The sequence below is a fragment of the Manis javanica genome, chromosome 4 (genome assembly GCF_040802235.1).
Source record: "Manis javanica isolate MJ-LG chromosome 4, MJ_LKY, whole genome shotgun sequence".
Taxonomy (NCBI): Eukaryota; Metazoa; Chordata; class Mammalia; order Pholidota; family Manidae; genus Manis; species Manis javanica.
Window position 1 is genome coordinate 19,573,293 of NC_133159.1, and position 17,699 is coordinate 19,590,991.

At 44.4% G+C, this 17,699-nt stretch overlaps 1 protein-coding gene across 1 annotated transcript in view; it reads right to left on the reverse strand.

The window, feature by feature from the left end:
* Window positions 1–12,678: 12,678 nt before the first annotated feature.
* The window catches only part of CRYBG2 (crystallin beta-gamma domain containing 2), a 48,994-nt gene continuing 43,973 nt past the window's right edge, over window positions 12,679–17,699 (reverse strand). The window contains exon 20 of the mRNA XM_073233454.1: window positions 12,679–13,097. Coding sequence (XP_073089555.1) covers window positions 12,951–13,097 — 147 coding nt within the window. The 3' untranslated portion in view covers window positions 12,679–12,950. The remainder of the gene's footprint in view (window positions 13,098–17,699) is intronic.

Consider the following 17,699-nt stretch of genomic DNA (forward strand, 5'->3'; position numbering starts at 1 on the left):
CTGAATATGTAATCTGACAGTACAACTGTTTTGCTAGATTGATTTTTGGGGAGATTACTCATCCCTCTGAGCCTGTTTCCTTATCTGATTAATACTGTGCTTCCGGCGGGCTATTTTGAGCATTACTTTGTTAACCTTAAAAATAAAACTGTCAATTTGGGTTCCTTCGGGAACAGCACCAACTACGGCAGAACCACAGGCATGTCCTGAAAGCAAAGGAGAGGAGTGCTCCTTTATAGAACGGGGAGAGTTGGGGGGACTGTTCTAAGGGAAAAAAAAAGTCTATTGGAGGAAACTGGGAGTCCCACATGTCTTGGCTGCTTATTGGCTGAGCTGTTGCTGGCAGAGAATGAAACTCTTCCTTCTACTGGATGATACAGTAGCCAAAATAGGAGTTGCAAGGTGTCCTTTTCCCTGGGGTCTGCAATTGACCAGGAGTGGTGGGCATGAGAGCTCCCCCTGCAGGCCTCCCAATTCTATGTCTGGGAGGCTTCCCTTTATTAATTTTCATGTGCTTTTGATCAAGATTGTTTCTATGAAAGCATCGTTGCTCAACAGTCAGGTTTTCTATATCTAGTGGTTTTGTCCCTCGGTACTAGGAAGGACCTTTCCTGATTCTCCTGTCCTATGTCGAGGAAAAGTGTACATAAGTAGGAAACCTCATAAGGCCACATTTGAGTAATTAAAAAGGTTAGGAGGGAGAATTCTCAGGCACTTCCCACCTATGGTCTGTATTTTTGAAGACTGTAAGCACTGGAGATCACCTGATTACTGGATATACATGACCTTTACAAAAGTTTGACAGGCAACAAAATAAAAAACTTAAAATAATCATATAACAGAAGAAGTAACATGATAATCTCAAGTTGCATTATGGTCCTAAACCAGGACCCTAGGTCTGAAAGTAGGCAACGGAAAGAATTATTGGCACTTACCCCAACTGAGGGCATAAAAGTCCTCCCTCCGGAGACAAACACAGAATCGTATGTGCCTTCTGGAAGTCCCTGAAAGCATCTATCAAAGCAGAATAGTGAATACTGCAAGAGCACACTGAAATAACCAAGTGCATTTGGATATAGTGTAGGTATTAACATAAAGCAATACCTGATGAACTCTGTGCAGAGCAGTGAAAATTAAAGACATTTTAAAACAGTATTTCATCTCAAAAGAACTCTTGGGAACTAATTGTTAACTCATAATACTGCCTGTAAAGTTGCAAATACAGAGACCATGCATTTGGAATAAGGAGTCAAAGTCAGATAATAATTCAGATAAAAAAAGACTTTTGTGAATTCTGAGCCTTCTGATCTTTCAGAAAAAGCTCACAGGATCATGATGAGGCTATTTCAAAAAAGGCCATAAGCAAAAGAGGAGGTTTCCCCCTTTTGCAAGAGTTCAGGAAATGCAGACAAGGTCATTTTCTTCCCATGAAAGAGAGAAAGGCAGCAAACTGAGAAGAGGTATACAAGCATGGTCCAGACATCTTGAGAAAACTGTCTTGCCTAATGTCATTTGTTTCAGTTCTGGGAAATCTTTATTTTCAGGTCACCAGATGGAATGCAGGCCCAATCAGGGTCTGGTGCTTTCTTTAGATGTCATGTAAACCCAACAGTCTATTCTCTGAAGTTAGGCAGTACAAGGGTTGGTTAGCAGCTCCTGACGAGGACCTTTCCAGCGAGGCTGAAGAGTCTTTCTGGGGTTGTCTTTTCCAATACACGAAATTTCTAGGTTGGGTATGACGCATAAAGTCATTGTCTCCTGAGAGTACACTGTGAAAAAATTGCTCTACCAAAGCATAGTTATTTTTAATAGAAGTCATTAGGCCTTTATAATACTGAAGATATATCTTTTTATCTGTGGGTCAGAGGAGGCAGGGGCCAAGTGCATTGGACATCCTGTGACTATTTCAAAGGGTGAGAGTCTATGAGTTCCAAAGGGGTGGTTCTGAGGTATAGAAGGACCAAGGGAAATGCTTTTGGCCAAGGTATTTGTAATGTCTATAAATTTTGCCAACTGAGTCTTAATAATACTGCCAGTGCATACAGCTAGCCCGAGGATGGAGGATGACATACACAATGAAAGTGGTGTAAAACTGTCCAGACAGCACAGACCAGTCAAAGCACTTGTCCGGTAACATGGGTTCCCCAGTCACTCTGAGCTTTGAGAGGAATTTGACAGGGAAAATCTTTTCCAACAGAAATTTTTAGCCACAGAAGAAGCACTAGCCTGTGTACAAGGGAAAGCTTTGGTCTAATGAGAAAACATAGTAACCACAACTAAAAAAAATTTATCCATGAGCTGGGGGACACTGTATGAAATTCATTTGCCAAACCTTAAATGAATGGCTCATTGGAAATTTAAAATGCCAAGGGCTGTGTGGACAGGTGGGACAAGTAAGATAAGCACTTTTTGCAGCCTCATTTCTATTTGCCCACCAATATTGGCTCATGAATGCTGTCATTTTGTGAGTAGTAAGCATGTATAGAGTAAGTAGTGGGAATTTTTGAATTTCTGGTAGGGCTGGATTGTTATTCAGTCCAAACGAGAGTTCTCGCCTTTTATCTAATCAATAATTATGAGATTTTCAATATCATATTTCCTTTTCTGGGGCCAATTTTTGGGCATCTCTGGTAAGTTTTTCCGAACTATCATTTGGGAGAACATCTCTTTGGAATATGACATAAATTTATCTATTTGGTTCCTTGATAGTAGTACTTTTGGTGGAAATATCAGCACAGTGACTTCCTTTGGCCCTCATGGAGTTAAGTCTAGAATGCCAGGAACCTTAATAGCCAGAGAAAAAAATATGGCATCTAATAAACTTTGGATATAGAGGTCATTTTCAATTTTATCCCCATTGAAGGTTAGGAAACCTCACAGTTTCCATAATCTTCCAAAGTCATGGGCTGTCTCAAAGACACACCTTTGGCTATAAAAGTCTGCAGTTTTACCTTTGGCTTAAGATACAAGCTCAAGTGAGGGAATATAACCCAGCTATGGCCAAAGTAGCTACAGGTAGAGGTGCTGCCTCGATGACTTCAAAAGGAGTAACAATAGCATATACAGCATGATGTTTACCATTTTCACACTTTAAGTAAGAACCATCAGTAAACCATGAAAAATCTGCATTGGTTAGAGGAGTTTATTGTAGGTTGTCACAGGGAATCAAAAGATGATCTGTCAGCATTCAGTTGTGAGCAATTTCCTCTGGATCCAAATGTAGTTCTATTCTGAGATCAGATGCCCTAGGTGTCGAAAGCTGAGTTTGAGCAACTGCAGCTTTTCTTTTGGTGACTTTATGTTCCTCTAAGGCCGAAAGTTTTAACAGGTGGATGCTACCTTCCTATGAAGAAGTTTGAGAAGGGAACAGAGAAGCAAATCATCTGGGTATTCTAACAAAGCAGATCTTGCAGGAAAAAAGTTGTACATCTAAATTAGCTCTTAAGGTTTGTGGAAAATAAGGAGTCTGTGAAACCCTGGGGCATTACTGTCCAGTTGTAGTTCCAGTCTTCCCAAATCAAAGCAAAAAGACACTGGCTATTCTTATCAAATGGAATACAAAAAAATATACTGCATAGATTAATTACAGTGTAAAATTTGCTTTCAGTAGGTCACAGTACCTCATGGAGTTAGGAACAGGGTGCTGAGGGATAACAAAGTTGCTTATTGCTCAGAGGTGCTGGGCAAGCCTCCATCCTCAGCCGTTAGGGGCATCACAGGGACCAGTGCACAGGGGGGAAGCCCTGAGCCTTGTCATCTATTATAGGCTTGATGCCTTGAAAAACTTCTTTATTTATAGGTGTAACTCCAGGAGGAAAATATTCTCCCAACCCAGGACGGAAGACCTTTGAACCAAAATCAGTCAAAGGGAGAAATAAGGTGGGATAAGCCCATTTATTGCCTACAAGCAGTCATCCACTTCTTCTCACCATGTCTCTCCCAACCTGGCTGCAGAAAAGGGCCCCACCCTACTTCTCTGTTCCACATATTCCCTCACTCCCCTGGTAATTACTGATTGCTATAGAGATGGACTACCTCTCTCCACCCCTTGGAAACACCTACTGATACAGAGATGCACTAAGGCCAGGTGAGAGGTTCTGGAAATATTGCAATTTTACCCACAGCCCACCCCTCCAGAAATCTCACCTCACAATCTACTCACCCCCATCTTCTGCAATGGCCCCTGTGCGAGAAAACTGGAGCACTGTAACCAGACTAACAACATGCAATAACAACAGTAATTGCTTGAGGATTATCCTGAGAATTCAGCTGAGTTCAAAATCCTATGCAGATTTAGTCCATAGCTCGCCCATTCCACAGGCAGTCAGTAGCTGAATGGGTAGGGAGCTCAGAGCAATCATCACGTGGCAGCTACAGCCAGGGGGCTAGTCCAGGCCACAGGAACTGTAGAAGAAAATAACCTTAAGGGTGATAAGATACATGTTTTAATGACATCAGCATAGGCAAGTCCTATCCATCAGGTGGTATGCATGCAAGAGAGTGGTCCTGCATCTAGGATAGTAGCAGGAATGGGATCTCTAGTACACCAGATTTCACCCCACCCCTCACCTCATGGGAGTTACAGATGGGTCAATATATAGGGCTATGGGAGGTACATGCACTGGCCACAAAGATAAAACAAAACTTCTCCACAAGATGTTCTTACCTCCTGGATGTTTTGGGTACACTACCATGATCTTTGGGGGCCTTTTGTTATTCCAGGAATACACAGGAGGCCAGCTTCCAGGCCTTTCCCCCAAGGTCCCAGAAGGGCCAGCCATCGCTGGTCCATGTGTCGAAATGTCCAGGGCCAGGTCCATTCAACAGTATCTCCAGGGCTTAATGAAGTAGGGGCTGGCAGCAGGATGTTGCTCTGCTGGCCAGAGCCTGGCTTCAATAACTGTTCTTTGGTTTGGACATACAATTGTATAGGAGAGGCAGCAGTGTGTGTGAGCATATCCACAGGAGTCAAGGCTCCTTTACGTGGCTTCTCATTCAAACACCGCAGCACTGTCCATAGGTGAACTGACCAACCCCATAGACTATTGGTGTCCTACTTGAGGCCAGATTTCAACAAACTGTTGTACCTCTCTATCATGCCTGCCCCAGTAGGGTTATATGGTACAGGAAACTTCCACTTTATTCCTAATTGCTGCACCCATCCTTGTAACGCATGTCCAGTAAAGTGGGTGCCTTGATCGCTCTCAATCACCTGCAGTTGTCCATAGGCTGCAAAGAGAAGCTCTAGGCCCCTTTTGGTGGATTGCTGATTTACATGACATGCAGGAAGAGCAGTCAACAGGCCAATAGCTGTGTCCACACAAATCATGGCACAGCAATATCCTTCTGATATGGGCAGAGATCCAATATAGTCTATCTGCCACCTGACAAGGGGTACTGGCCCCCTCACTATTGTCCCATGTTGCTGCGGGACTCGGTGTAAGTCCCTCTTAGAGCACACAGGCACTCCTTCCAGGTCTGCTGACTTCTTCAAAGGTCAATGGAAAGCCCCACTGATGGGCTACAGCCCACATTGTCTTTTGTCCCACATGCAACAAACGCTGATGTAACCATTGGGCCACATCAGAGGCAGGCTTTCCTTCTAGCCAGTGCACCTGGGCCATGTGTCTGCTCCATCATTCCCTGGGGATGCCAAAGGCAAATGGCCTGTCACATGATATACAGTAACTGACCAGAGGCCCATAGGTCTTGCCACAGCTCTTGCATTCAAAGGGGCTTGTGACCAACCATCCAGTTGGCATGGCACCATGTCGGTAGCCACAGGGTCAAGCCCCAATAGACTGCCCAGCTGTCAGTGCAAACAACTCTAAGGGAGGGCTCTCCTGGATGACCACGAACCATACTGCCTGCAACTCAGCCCGTTGGCTGCTCTTCCCATCTGCGTCCTCCATCCATATTGTCTCAGTCTTAGGATGGAGAGCCACAGCCCTCCACTTCAGGGGCTGCCCAAGACCGGAGAGGAGCCATCTGTATACCTACATTTTCAGGTATAGGACTCTCAGCAACCAATGATAAGGACTACCTCCTGATAAGGACTCTCAGCTACCAATGGTACAGAAGTAAGTTCTTGCTTTCCACTGGAATATGTCACTGGCCCCAATAAGCATTGGAATTCTGCGCTTAAGGGGCTAGTAGAGAGGGCACTATGCTGCTGTAAATATGCACCCTATTTGGCCAGTGTAGGCGTTTGTGCCACACCACTCCATGGCCTTTGGGTCCAGTCTCACAGCCACCCCGCAATGGGATAAGTTGTTATTACTGTGGTCAGAGCTGTCCTGGTGATGGGCTCTGTAGCCAGCAAGAGGTGGTACACAGCAGCCAGTTGCTTCACTATCAAAGTATACTGGACCTCTGCTCCTTTCCATAGTTGTGACCAGAATCCAATAGGTTGGTGTGTCCATTCAAGCCACTGCCAAAGGCCCCATCCATGACCCTCTTTTGTTACATGAACAGCTAGCTCACAGGGCCTTGATGAGCCCATTACACTCAAGGCGTGCATGGCCTTGACTGCTCACTCAGCAGCATTAAAAGCAGCTGCACATGTCTCATCCCAGTCCCACCTGATGCCTTTCATACCAGCCGGTATAAGGGCTTCAGAATTTGTGCCAAGTGCTGGATAAACACTCTCCAGTAGCCCAAGATACTCCAAAATTCTCGTAATACTGCCACAGTGGTAGGGGTGGGGAAAGCCTGGACCTTGTCTATGACTGCTTCTGAGGTAACTTTACTCTTACCCGGCCAGACAACTCCCAGGAACTTTACTGACAACCCAGGTCCCTGAACCTTGGTGCCGCTCACAGCCCATCCTTTCTCCTGTAGCTGTTGCAGCAGTCTAGGCACTACCCCTTCTCAATCTGCAAGAGAATCAGACGTGAGCATCATATCATCAATGTAGTGATACAAGCTCACTGTTTGCGGTTTCTTCCATGTGGCCACGTCCTGGGCTACAAGTCCATGGCAGATGGTGGGACTGTGGAGGCTTCCCTGTGGAAAGACAGTGAATGTCCACTGCCAGCCTTTCCACATGAAGGCAAACTGTTCCTGGCTTTCCTGTGCTATGTCAATAGAGAAGAAAGCATTAGCAAGGTCCATAACATAATAATACCTCCCTAGTTCATGACTGAGGGCATCCATAAGGGCTGCTATTGAGGGGACAGCAGCACGCAAAGGGAGTGCGACTTTTCAATTCCCTGTAATCCACAGTCACACACCAGGAGCCGTCTGGTTTTTCACTGGCCACACTGGGGAATTAAAGGGACTATGAGTGGGCTTTTTAATGCCACCTTATCCAACTCCTGTAGAGTTTCTCCAATTTCCTTGTGCCCCCAGGCAATTTATACTGCTTAGTATTTGTCCCTTGCTGAGGTACAGGCAGAGCCACAGGTGGGTGCTTAAGCATGTCCCCTCAGAACTACCTATACCACACATACCCTCAGTCTGAACTCACCTGCAATGGTCTGTAACCACAGGCCCTGCAGGATATCTTCCCCCAAAATATATTCAGGGATGGGAGAAATGTACACAGTATACTCCTTTGGGGGTAAATGCCCTATCCTCAATAAGATTTGGGCTTTCTTCACTCAAATTACCTTACCCCCATAGCCATCTATCACAGCAGGGAACTCAGGAAAATGCTCAGGGTTGCTATAAATCAGAGAACATTCAGATCCTGTGTCCACCAGCGCCAGGACACACTGTACATTCATGGGGGGCCAATGAGTTGCTAATTCTACATGTGACCTCCAGTCACTACCGTGTCCCCCAAGGTGGGGCCTTGACCCCCACGACAAACCACAATGCCCAATCATTCTCCTGTGAGGGTGCGGGCCCAGATAGATCCTGAGTACTGTCCCCCAGGAAGTCTGGCAGGGACACAGGCTGGACATGGGGCTTTGTCTCTGGCTTCCATGTTCTGGACCTCAGTGGCTGGAACTGCTGCTGTGGCTTTAATTGGTGCCACAGTTCTAACAAAATTCTATTGGGCTGTCCATCATGTTTCTATTTCACTACCCCAGCCTTTATCAAATCAACCCACATCTGGGTCCTCAAGACCTTCACAGGGCCCTTTGCACCTCTCCTTTCAGTCACAGCCCATACTTTCTCCCTTGCTCTTATTGTATTAACCTCCCCCAGATCTGCTAAAGTACAAGTAGCCTCACTTGTGGGTTGCTCTATGTGAGGGGCAAGAATAGAGATGGGGGAGCTGTATGTTACACCAGATTTCTTATTCCTACAGTGAACAACTCCTCATCAGGGCCCTGGGGGTCCATATTACAGATGGTATTTTTCATGCCCAACTCCCATTAACACCTGCTGCAGCTCTGCATGTTTTCCAGCTTGTGGGTAAGTAGGTAAATTACCCTGATTAGGCCAACTGCCCTGATGGCTGCTGTCAGTCAATCCAGAAGCACCTGATTCCCTGAGGTGTGACAGGCACTTTGCAACAGCTGCCAGAGGGAAAGGTGAGTCGTCAGGGAAACCATTCTACCCATTTCAGAATCCAACATAACAATGTCTTGCACCCTCATATCCTAGAGATGCAAAAGCCACATAGGCAGAAGTTCCAATGGCTTCTGCTGAAACCAGACGTTCGTGTCCACCAGCTCATCCTGGGTATGGAGTACTCCACAGTCTGGGAAGGGGGCAGCTCCTCCTCACGAGGAGCCTGTGGTTGTTGCGTTTTTATTTTCCTAATTACAGCCGGGTGGGCCTTTAATATGAGAGAGGCTGGTTCCTCAGGCAGTGGTCTCGGCAGATCAGCCCTCCGCCCCATCCCCTGGTTCTTTCCCGACACCTCCTCTACCACCTCCAGGGCTGAGAGCACCGCTCCTTCCTCCCCCTCCCCCACGGCCTCCTGCCGCGCAGATTCCCCTGCTGCCCCCTCCCTCACTGCTAACAGACCTTCCAGGGGCGTGACCTGTCTTCTCAATAACTGTCTCTTTCTTAAGGGCATCCCATAGGTCATCGCCCAGCTCCTCCAACTGATGCTGAAGTGTGTCTCTCTCCTGCCAAAGTCTCTCTCCTCAATAACCTTTTACACTGCCTCAGGAAAAAGACATCCCACAATCCCAGCTTCTACATGGACACTCCAGGCCTCTAAGCAGCCTTCTACCTCACAGGGGGCTAATTCCACAGCTTCCGGTGTCTCTAACCTTCCCCAATTCTGGCAAAGGACCCACCCCTGAGGGGGTGCTTTACCTTAGACCAGTTCCTCACTAGAGGCTCCCCAGTTGGAAGCTCCACAGATAGGGGGCTCCCAGGTGAAGCTGCACCCTCAATAGCTGCAGCCACTGGGGCCTCTCCACTATTTACAGGATGGGTTCCAGGTATCTCTCCACCATCTCTAGGGTCAGCTCACCCAAGTGTCACACCCATGAAGACAGATTTTGGGGTTCAGAGGTCCTGCCAACTATGCCAGATGTAACTCCAGCAGGGGGGGAATACTCCTTCCCAGCCCAAGGCAAAATACCTTTGCAACTGAAATCAGTCAAAGGGAGAAATAAAGTGGGAGAAACCCGTTTTTTTTGCTTACAGGCAATTGTCCACTTCTGCTCGCCCATGTCTTTCGCGACCTGGCTGCAAAAAAGGGACCCCACCAAACCTCTCTAGTCCAGATATGTCCTTGCTGCCCCTTGTAATTACCTATTGCTATGGAGATGGACTACTTCTCTCCACCCCTTGGAAACACCTACTGATATGGAGATACACTAAGGCCAGGCAGGAGATTCTGGAAATGTTGCAGTTTTACTCACAGGACTGAAGGCCATGCAGTTTCACTGGCACAGTTTCGCAGGAAGAGTCCAACCCCATAATGCATTTGGACTGAAGGCCAGCACAGTTCCAGGAGGAACAGTCCACTCCAAAACAGGAGTCATACCAAAAGCTTAGCACAATTCCAGAGAACAGCCCAATCCCCAAAGAATATGGACTGAAGGCCAGTACAAAGGCCAGCACAGTTCCACAGGAACAGTCCAGTTCTGAGAAGGAATCAGACTGAAGGCCAAACAAGTACTCTCAGAAAGTACAAGGCCTTAAAGCAGATCCCGAATTAAGTCTGGAGAGCTCAAAAATGCAAAGACAATGAAGATCAAAATCCAGGAGAAAAACTTGCCCTCCAACTCCCGGGTCAGCAAGAAAGCAGTAAACTCAATAGGCTTTGTAGGTATGGGCGTCCATTTGCTCACAAGCCTCTGAGCTGTTGGGGGTCTTCTCTGGATCCTACTTCTGATACCAAATAATATTAATGTTAAAAATAAAAGTTATATTACCAGCAAAATGGGTTTATTGGGGAACAGCAGAGAATTACATTTCAGGATAAGCAAGATAAGTCAGAGCAGAGGGCATATCTAGAGGACATAGGAGAGGAGACACTTTTATGGAAGAAAGTGGGGGTGTTGGGAGACTGTTTTAGCCAACAAGTCTATTGGAGGAAACCAGGAGTCCCATGTGTTGGGGCTGCTCATTGGCTGAATTGTAGTAGTCTCTCATTGGCTGGGCTTTTGCTGGGTTGTTGCTATGGAAGGCAAAAATTCTTCTCTCTGCCTACTGGGTGGTAAAGTAGCCAAAAGAGTAGAGTTGCATAGTGATTTTATAGCATCCTATGTTGATGGACAGTGACTGTGAATGGGTATGTGGGGGGACTTGGTGAGGGGGGTGCCTAGTGAACATAATGCCCTTCATGTAATTGTAGATTAATTATACCAAAATAAAATTTTAAAAAAAAGAGTAGAGTTGCAAACCCCTATGTTTATCACAGCACTATTCACAATAGCCAAGATATGGAAGCAATGTAAGTGTCCATCAGTAGATGAATGGATAAAGAAGATGTGGTACATATACACAATGGAATATTATTCAACCATAAGAAGAAAATAAATTCTGCCATTTGCAACAACATGGATGGAGCTAAAGGGTATTATGCTCTGTGAAATAAGCCAGGCAGAGAAAGACAAGTACCACATGATTTCCCTCATTTGTGAAGTATAACAATGAAGCAAAACTGAAGGAACAAAACAACAGCAGACTCACAGACTCCAAGAAGGGACTAGTGGTTACCAAAGGAAAGGGGGTGGGGAGGGAGGGAGAAAGGGATTAAGGGGCATTATGATTAGCACATATAATATAGGGGGGTAATGGGAAAGGCAATATAGCACAGAGAAGACAAGTAGTGACTCTATAGCATCTTACTACGCTGATGGACAGTGACTGAGATGGGATGTGTGTGGGGGACTTGATAATATGGGTGAATGTTGCTCATGTGAAACCTTTATAAGATTGTGTTTCAATGATACCTTAATAAAAAATTAGTAGAGTTGCAAAGTGTCCTTCTCTTCCTTCCTGTGGGGTCTGCAGCTCACCTGGAGTGGGGGGAGAGAGCTCCTACTGCAAGCCTCCCAACTCCACATGGGTGTGATTCCTCTTATCAATTTTTACAAATTGAAATGATGGAAGTACTTTAAAAATATTTCTTAAAACTGAATTTGTCCGCCAACTTCTCCACCAGATGTGCCCTGAAGGAACCCTTGAACTCCAGTACCTTTGTATAAAAGTTCGGCTGAGACCCCCTCCTGCCTTTGGATGAGACACTTTATGTGACTTTGGGTGAGATGCTTCCACTCCCAGCCTCACCTGTAAAAGTAAAGTGTCGGATTAGAGCAACGAGAGGCAAATCAGTTAAGAGCATGGACTTTGGCCTCAAGAGTCCTGGTTCCTGACTTGTATTCTTGGGCAAGTTATTCACCTTATTTTCAACATCTGTAAAATGGAAATAATACCCCATAGGGTTGCAGTGAGGATTAAATGAGTTAATACATACATAGTACCTATTGCAACATCCATACAGAGTAAGTTTTCAAAAATATTTTCCCACTTTTAACAGTCATTATCAGTACCTCTCTATCTTCCAGTTATGATGGTCTGGGAATCTATAATTTCTGATCTCAGGTACCTACTTTTTTATGCCTGGGCTCAACCACCGAAGCCCTGTCTCTGTGCATCCCAGACTGCACATTTTAATATTTCCATCTAACTTTCTAATCTACTGCATTCAGGAGAGGGTAGGCTCCTTGAGGCATTCTTTACACATCAATTAGAGGTTAAAGAAAACTATCAATTAATGAGCGCCTTCCAAGTGCCAGATGCCAACATTCCATGGTTTACAGATGAGAAAACTGAACCTCAGAGAAGTGAAGTGCCTTACTCAAAACTATGCAGGTAGGAAACAGAAGCGGATTCAGACTCAAAACTGTCTGCCTCCAGAATCTGTGTTCTTTCTAGAAGCTCCCACTTCAGTAAAACCAGCAAAGGTAAACCAAGGTATAGATAGTACAGTCCCACTGCCAAGGGCGGGGTTCAGGTGGAAAGTGGCTGGAGGTCAGGGGTGAGAGGGCGGGAGGGCCTGCTTGCTGCTGAGCTGCTCCCTCAACGTTCTCTGCTATTGAGGTATATGAGATAAGATAAGTTTGAAGTCATGCTGAGGCAAGTGGGGTTTTTTGGTTTGGAGCTATGGTCAGGGGATTAGCAACTTTATACTTTCACCTTGCTCATGTTCCTTCTGCTTTTGAAAGTAAGCAAGGACCAACAGTATGGGAGCAGGTGACAGGACAAGGATCCACTGCCCAATGTGCCAAAGCCAAACATACGACACTGGCTTTTGCAAAAGGAAAAGGCTTTATTGTGAGGCTAACCAGCAAGGAGACAGGAAGCAAAGTTCAAATCTGTCCCCCAGAAGCTCAGAGGGAGTGAATAATTTATACAGAAAGTTATTCATATTTCATAGAGTTTATGCATACTTAACAAGGTTGATGAAATGAACAGAGTAGGGGCACAACTTTTCCCCTGGGTCTGTGCCTGGAATGGTGTAGAAAGTCAAGAGGCCACTTTATATGCTCAAAAATATAGCAGCCAAACCCTGCCTAGAGGTGGAGATTTTAGTATGATAAAGAGTAAAGGTGAATTGAGGACATCTTGAACTGTTTCTCTGAGGTTCTCAGTCTGGTTTTCCGGTTTAGGCCCGTTGCAGGTACAATCGCAGTTACTCTCAGCTCCTTCAAATCCAACTGGCTCTGAAAAAGAAGCTTTACATATTTTGTTACTATTATTCCTTTGGTGTTCCTGGCCCACCAGTTCAGCTGGAATTAACTGTGGGGTAGTTTCAGCCTCATGAGCCCTGCCTCAGTAAAACTGGGGACCATGACTTGGCATTTATCCAGGCATCAGGATTTACTACATACCTCCTTTCAACCCAGGGCCTGCGGTGTGTCCTGTGATTCTGCAGTAGGCAGATGCTCAGCAAACATCTAGCTCTGTTGAGGAAGGTGGGGGCCCTCTAACCTGGCAGGCCAGTTTATTATTTTTTTAAATAACATCTACTGGGGGTAGTCAGAGCCCATTAGAAAAGTATACATTTTTATCTCAGAAACTTGGACATAATGATAGCCATAATTCATTAAGGATATATTATGGGCCAGGGTTATTTTTTTTGTTTGTTATTTTTTTTTAGTAAGGTATCATTGATATACACTCTTATGAAGGTTTCACAAGAAAAACAATGTAGTTACTACATTCCCCCTTATTATCGAGTTGCCCCCATACCCCATTGCAGTCACTGCCCATTAGTGTAGTAAGATGCCAGAGTCCCTATTTGTCTTCTCTGAGCTACTGTCTTCCCTGTGACCCCACACACACCATGTGCACTAATCATGATACCGCACAATCCCCTTCTCTCTCCCTCCCAACCTCCCCTCCCCCCCTCCCCTTTTGTAACCACTAGTCCCTTCTTGGAGTCTGTGAGTCTGCTGCTGTTTTGTTCCTTCAGTTTTACTTCATTGTTATACTTCACAAATGAGGGAAATCATCTGGTATTTGCTTTTTCTGCCTGGCTTATTTCAGTGAGCATAATACCCCCTAGCTCCATCCATGTTGTTGCAAATGGTAGGATTTGTTTCTTTCTTATGGCTGAATAGTATTCCATTGTGTATATGTACCACATCTTCTTTATCCATTCATCTACTGAAGGACACTTAGGTTGCTTCCATATCTTGGCTATTGTAAATAGTGCTGTAATAAGCATAAGGGTGCATCTGTCTTTTTGAATCTGAGTTGTTTTCTTTGGGTAAATTCCTAGGAGTGGAATTCCCGGGTCAAATGGTATTTCTATTTTTAGTTTTTTGAGGAACCTCCATACTGCTTTCCACAATGGTTGAACTATACATTCCCACCAGCAGTGTAGGAGGGTTCCCCTTTCTCCAAAACCTCGCCAATATTTGTTGTTTTTGTCTTTTGTATGGTGGCCATCCTTACTGGTGTGAGGTGATATCTCATTGTGGTTTTAATTTGCATTTCTCTGATGACTAGCGATGTGGAGCATCTTTTCATGTATCTGTTTGCCATCTGAATTTCTTCTTTGGAGAACTGTCTGTTCAGCTCCTCTGTCCATTTTTTAATTGGATTGTTTACTTTTTGTTTGTTGAGGTGCGTGAGCTCTTTATATATTTTGGATGTCAACCCTTTATCGGATCTGTCATTTATGAATATATTCTCCCATACTGTAGGATGCCTTTTTGTTCTACTGATGGTGTCCTTTGCTGTACAGAAGCTTTTCAGCTTGATATAGTCCCACTTGTTCATTTTTGCTTTTGTTTCCCTTGCCCAGGGAGATATGTTCATGAAGAAGTCACTCATGTTTATGTCCACTCCATCCATATTTTAATAGGGTTATTTGCTTTTTGGGTGTTGAGGCATGTGAGTTCTTTATATATCTTGGATGTTAACCCCTTGTTGGATATGTCATTTACAAATATTCTTCCATACTGTAGGATGCCTTTTTGTTCTATTGATGGTGTCTATTGCTGTACAGAGCTTTTTAGCTTGATGAGGTCCTGTTTGTTCATTTTTTATTTTGTTTACCTTGTCCGAGGAGATGTGTTCAGGAAAAAGTTGCTCGTGTTTATATTCAAGAGATTTTTGCCTATGTTTTCTTCTAAGAGTTTTATGGTTTCATGGCTTACATTCAGGTCTTTGATCCATTTTGAGTTTACTTTTGTGAATGGGGTGGGCCAGGGTAATTTAACAAGTCTATGAGGTTGGGCTCCTAGCTGGCTGTTCCTGCTCAAGCTATTTCACTGAGCCTCAGCTTCCATATCTGTAAAATATAAATATTAATAGATTCCACCTCATAGGATTATTGTGTAAATTAAATTCTCATAATATTGTCACATTATTGTTTTTAAAAAGGTGTTTTCCAAAAACAAAGTTATGAAAACAAGAGTCTAAGCTCACCTAATAGTTACTTGTCTGTTATGTTTACATTAAAGTTATATTTATATTATATAATAGTTATAGTTTTCTAACCCCCATCTTAGGTAGTTCTGGAAATCTTTTCAAGGTCTCCAGGGTCATATAAGACTTGAGTGTTGGACATGGTGTTGGCAAAACTGGACAGCTACATGTAAGAGAATGAAACTAGATTACTGTCCTCTTCCATACACAAAAGTAAACTCAAAATGGATCAAAGACCTGAATTTAAGTCATGAAACCATAAAACTCATAGGAGAAAAATCTTCTGAATATAAACATGACTAACTTTTTCCTGAAGGGAAACAAAAGCAAAAATGAACAAATGGAAGTACATCAAACTAAAAAGCTTCTGTACAGCAAAGGATATCATCAACAGAACAAAATGGCATCCTACAGTATGGGAGAATATATTCATAAATGACTTATCCAATAAGGGGTTAACATCCAAAATATATAAGGAAACATGCCTCAACACCCAAAAATCAAATAACCCAATTAAAAAATGGGTAGAGGAACTGAACAGACACTTCTTCAAAGAAGAAATTCAAATGGTCAACAGGCACATGAAAAGATGCTCCACATTGCTAATTATCAGGGAAATGCAAATTAACACCACAATGAGATATCACCTCACACCAGTTAGGATGGGCAACATCAAAAGGACAAGGAACAGCAAATAGTGGCCAGGATGCGGAGAAAAGGTAACCCTCCTACACTGCTGGAGGGAATGTAAAGTAGTTCAACCATTGTGGAAAGCAATATGGAGGTTCCTCAAAAAACTAAAAATAGAAATACCATTTGACCTGGGAAATCCATTCCTAGGAATTTACCCTATGAATGTAGGCTCCCTGATTCAAAAAGACATATGCACCCTTATGTTTATCACAGCACTATTTACAATAGCCAAGATATGGAAGCAACCTAAGTATCCATCAGTAGATGAATGGATAGAAGATGTGGTACATAAACACAATGGAATATTATTCAGCCATAAAAAGAAAAAATCCTACAACATGGATGGAGCTAGAGGGTATTATGTTCAGTGAAATAAGACAGGTAGAGAGAGAGACAAGTACCAGACTATTTCACTCACCTGTGGAGTATAAGAAAGCAAAACTGAAGGAACAAAACAACAGCAGACTCACAGACTCCAAGAAGGGGTGGTACCAAAGGGAAAGGATTGGGGAGGGTGGATGGGGAGGGAGGGAGAAGGGGATTAAGGGGCACTATAATTAGCAATCACAATATAGGTAGCTCACAAGGAAGGCAGTACAGCACAGAGAAGACAAGTTATAACTCTATAGCATCTTACTACGCTGATAGTGACTGCAATGGGGTGCAGGGGTGGTGAGGACTTGATAATATGGGTGAATGTTGAAACCACAATGTTGTTCATGTGAAACCTTCATAAGACTGTATATCAATGATACTTTAATTAAAAAAAAAAGGCTTGAGTGTTGGGAGGACATTGGAGGCCAATCTGTCCAGCCTCCAGGCTCACCCAGGATTCCCCCTAGACTTCTGCCCGAGGTGAGGGGAGTGCTGGGGGGAACTGGGGAGGCGCCACCCAGCCCCATCTTGATTCTATCACTGGGTGGATGTTCACTGATAGTGGTGGAAAGACTCTGCACTGGGAGGAGGGAGGTCCTGAGAAAGGCTCTTTCTGGGCCTGTTTCCCTCCTGTGGGATGAGAAAGCAGACTTGGCTGTAAGGTTTCAGGTTAGGAATGAAAATAGAGGAGGCATGGCTCAATGATTGTACAGGTTTATTGGAGATAAACCTGCGGAGGGGGTCTCCAGCAAAGGACTGAAGCCCCCATCCACTTACAGGCTGGGATAGATACATAGCAGAGGGAGTAGGTACTTTGGGAGGTGGGAAATTTTGTGGTGACTGTTGCTAGGGAGGTGACTCTTCTGGTGGGGTTCATGGGGGCCAAACAGGGTATTCTCAAGGTTTGAGCTCACGTGGGAAATTTCCATTCTTCACAAAATGGAGATGGTGTTAAGATGGCAAATCTCATGCTTACAATGGCCGTGGAGTTAGATGGCTCTGGAAGTCTCTTTTCTTGAGAATGGAGACTCCACTTTGGTTTTAGGTCATTTCCTGCAAGACCTTTATCAGTTATGGCCACTTTGGGGCTAAAGAGTTTATTGGGTCTTAGCAGCTCTGGAGGGAAAAATAAATAGTAAAGGAGAAAAAGGTCCTCTCAGCCCCTGCATTCTTTCAGAATAATAACCTGGTTATCTCTCTCACCTTCCCCCTCTTCCCCACCTACATCACAGCTGCCTTGGACAAGCCCTCACTAGCACTGGTTCAGCATGGTATTTAAGGCCCTCTAATTATAAGTCCTTCCCTCCACTCTTCTCAGGGTTCCAGGAACT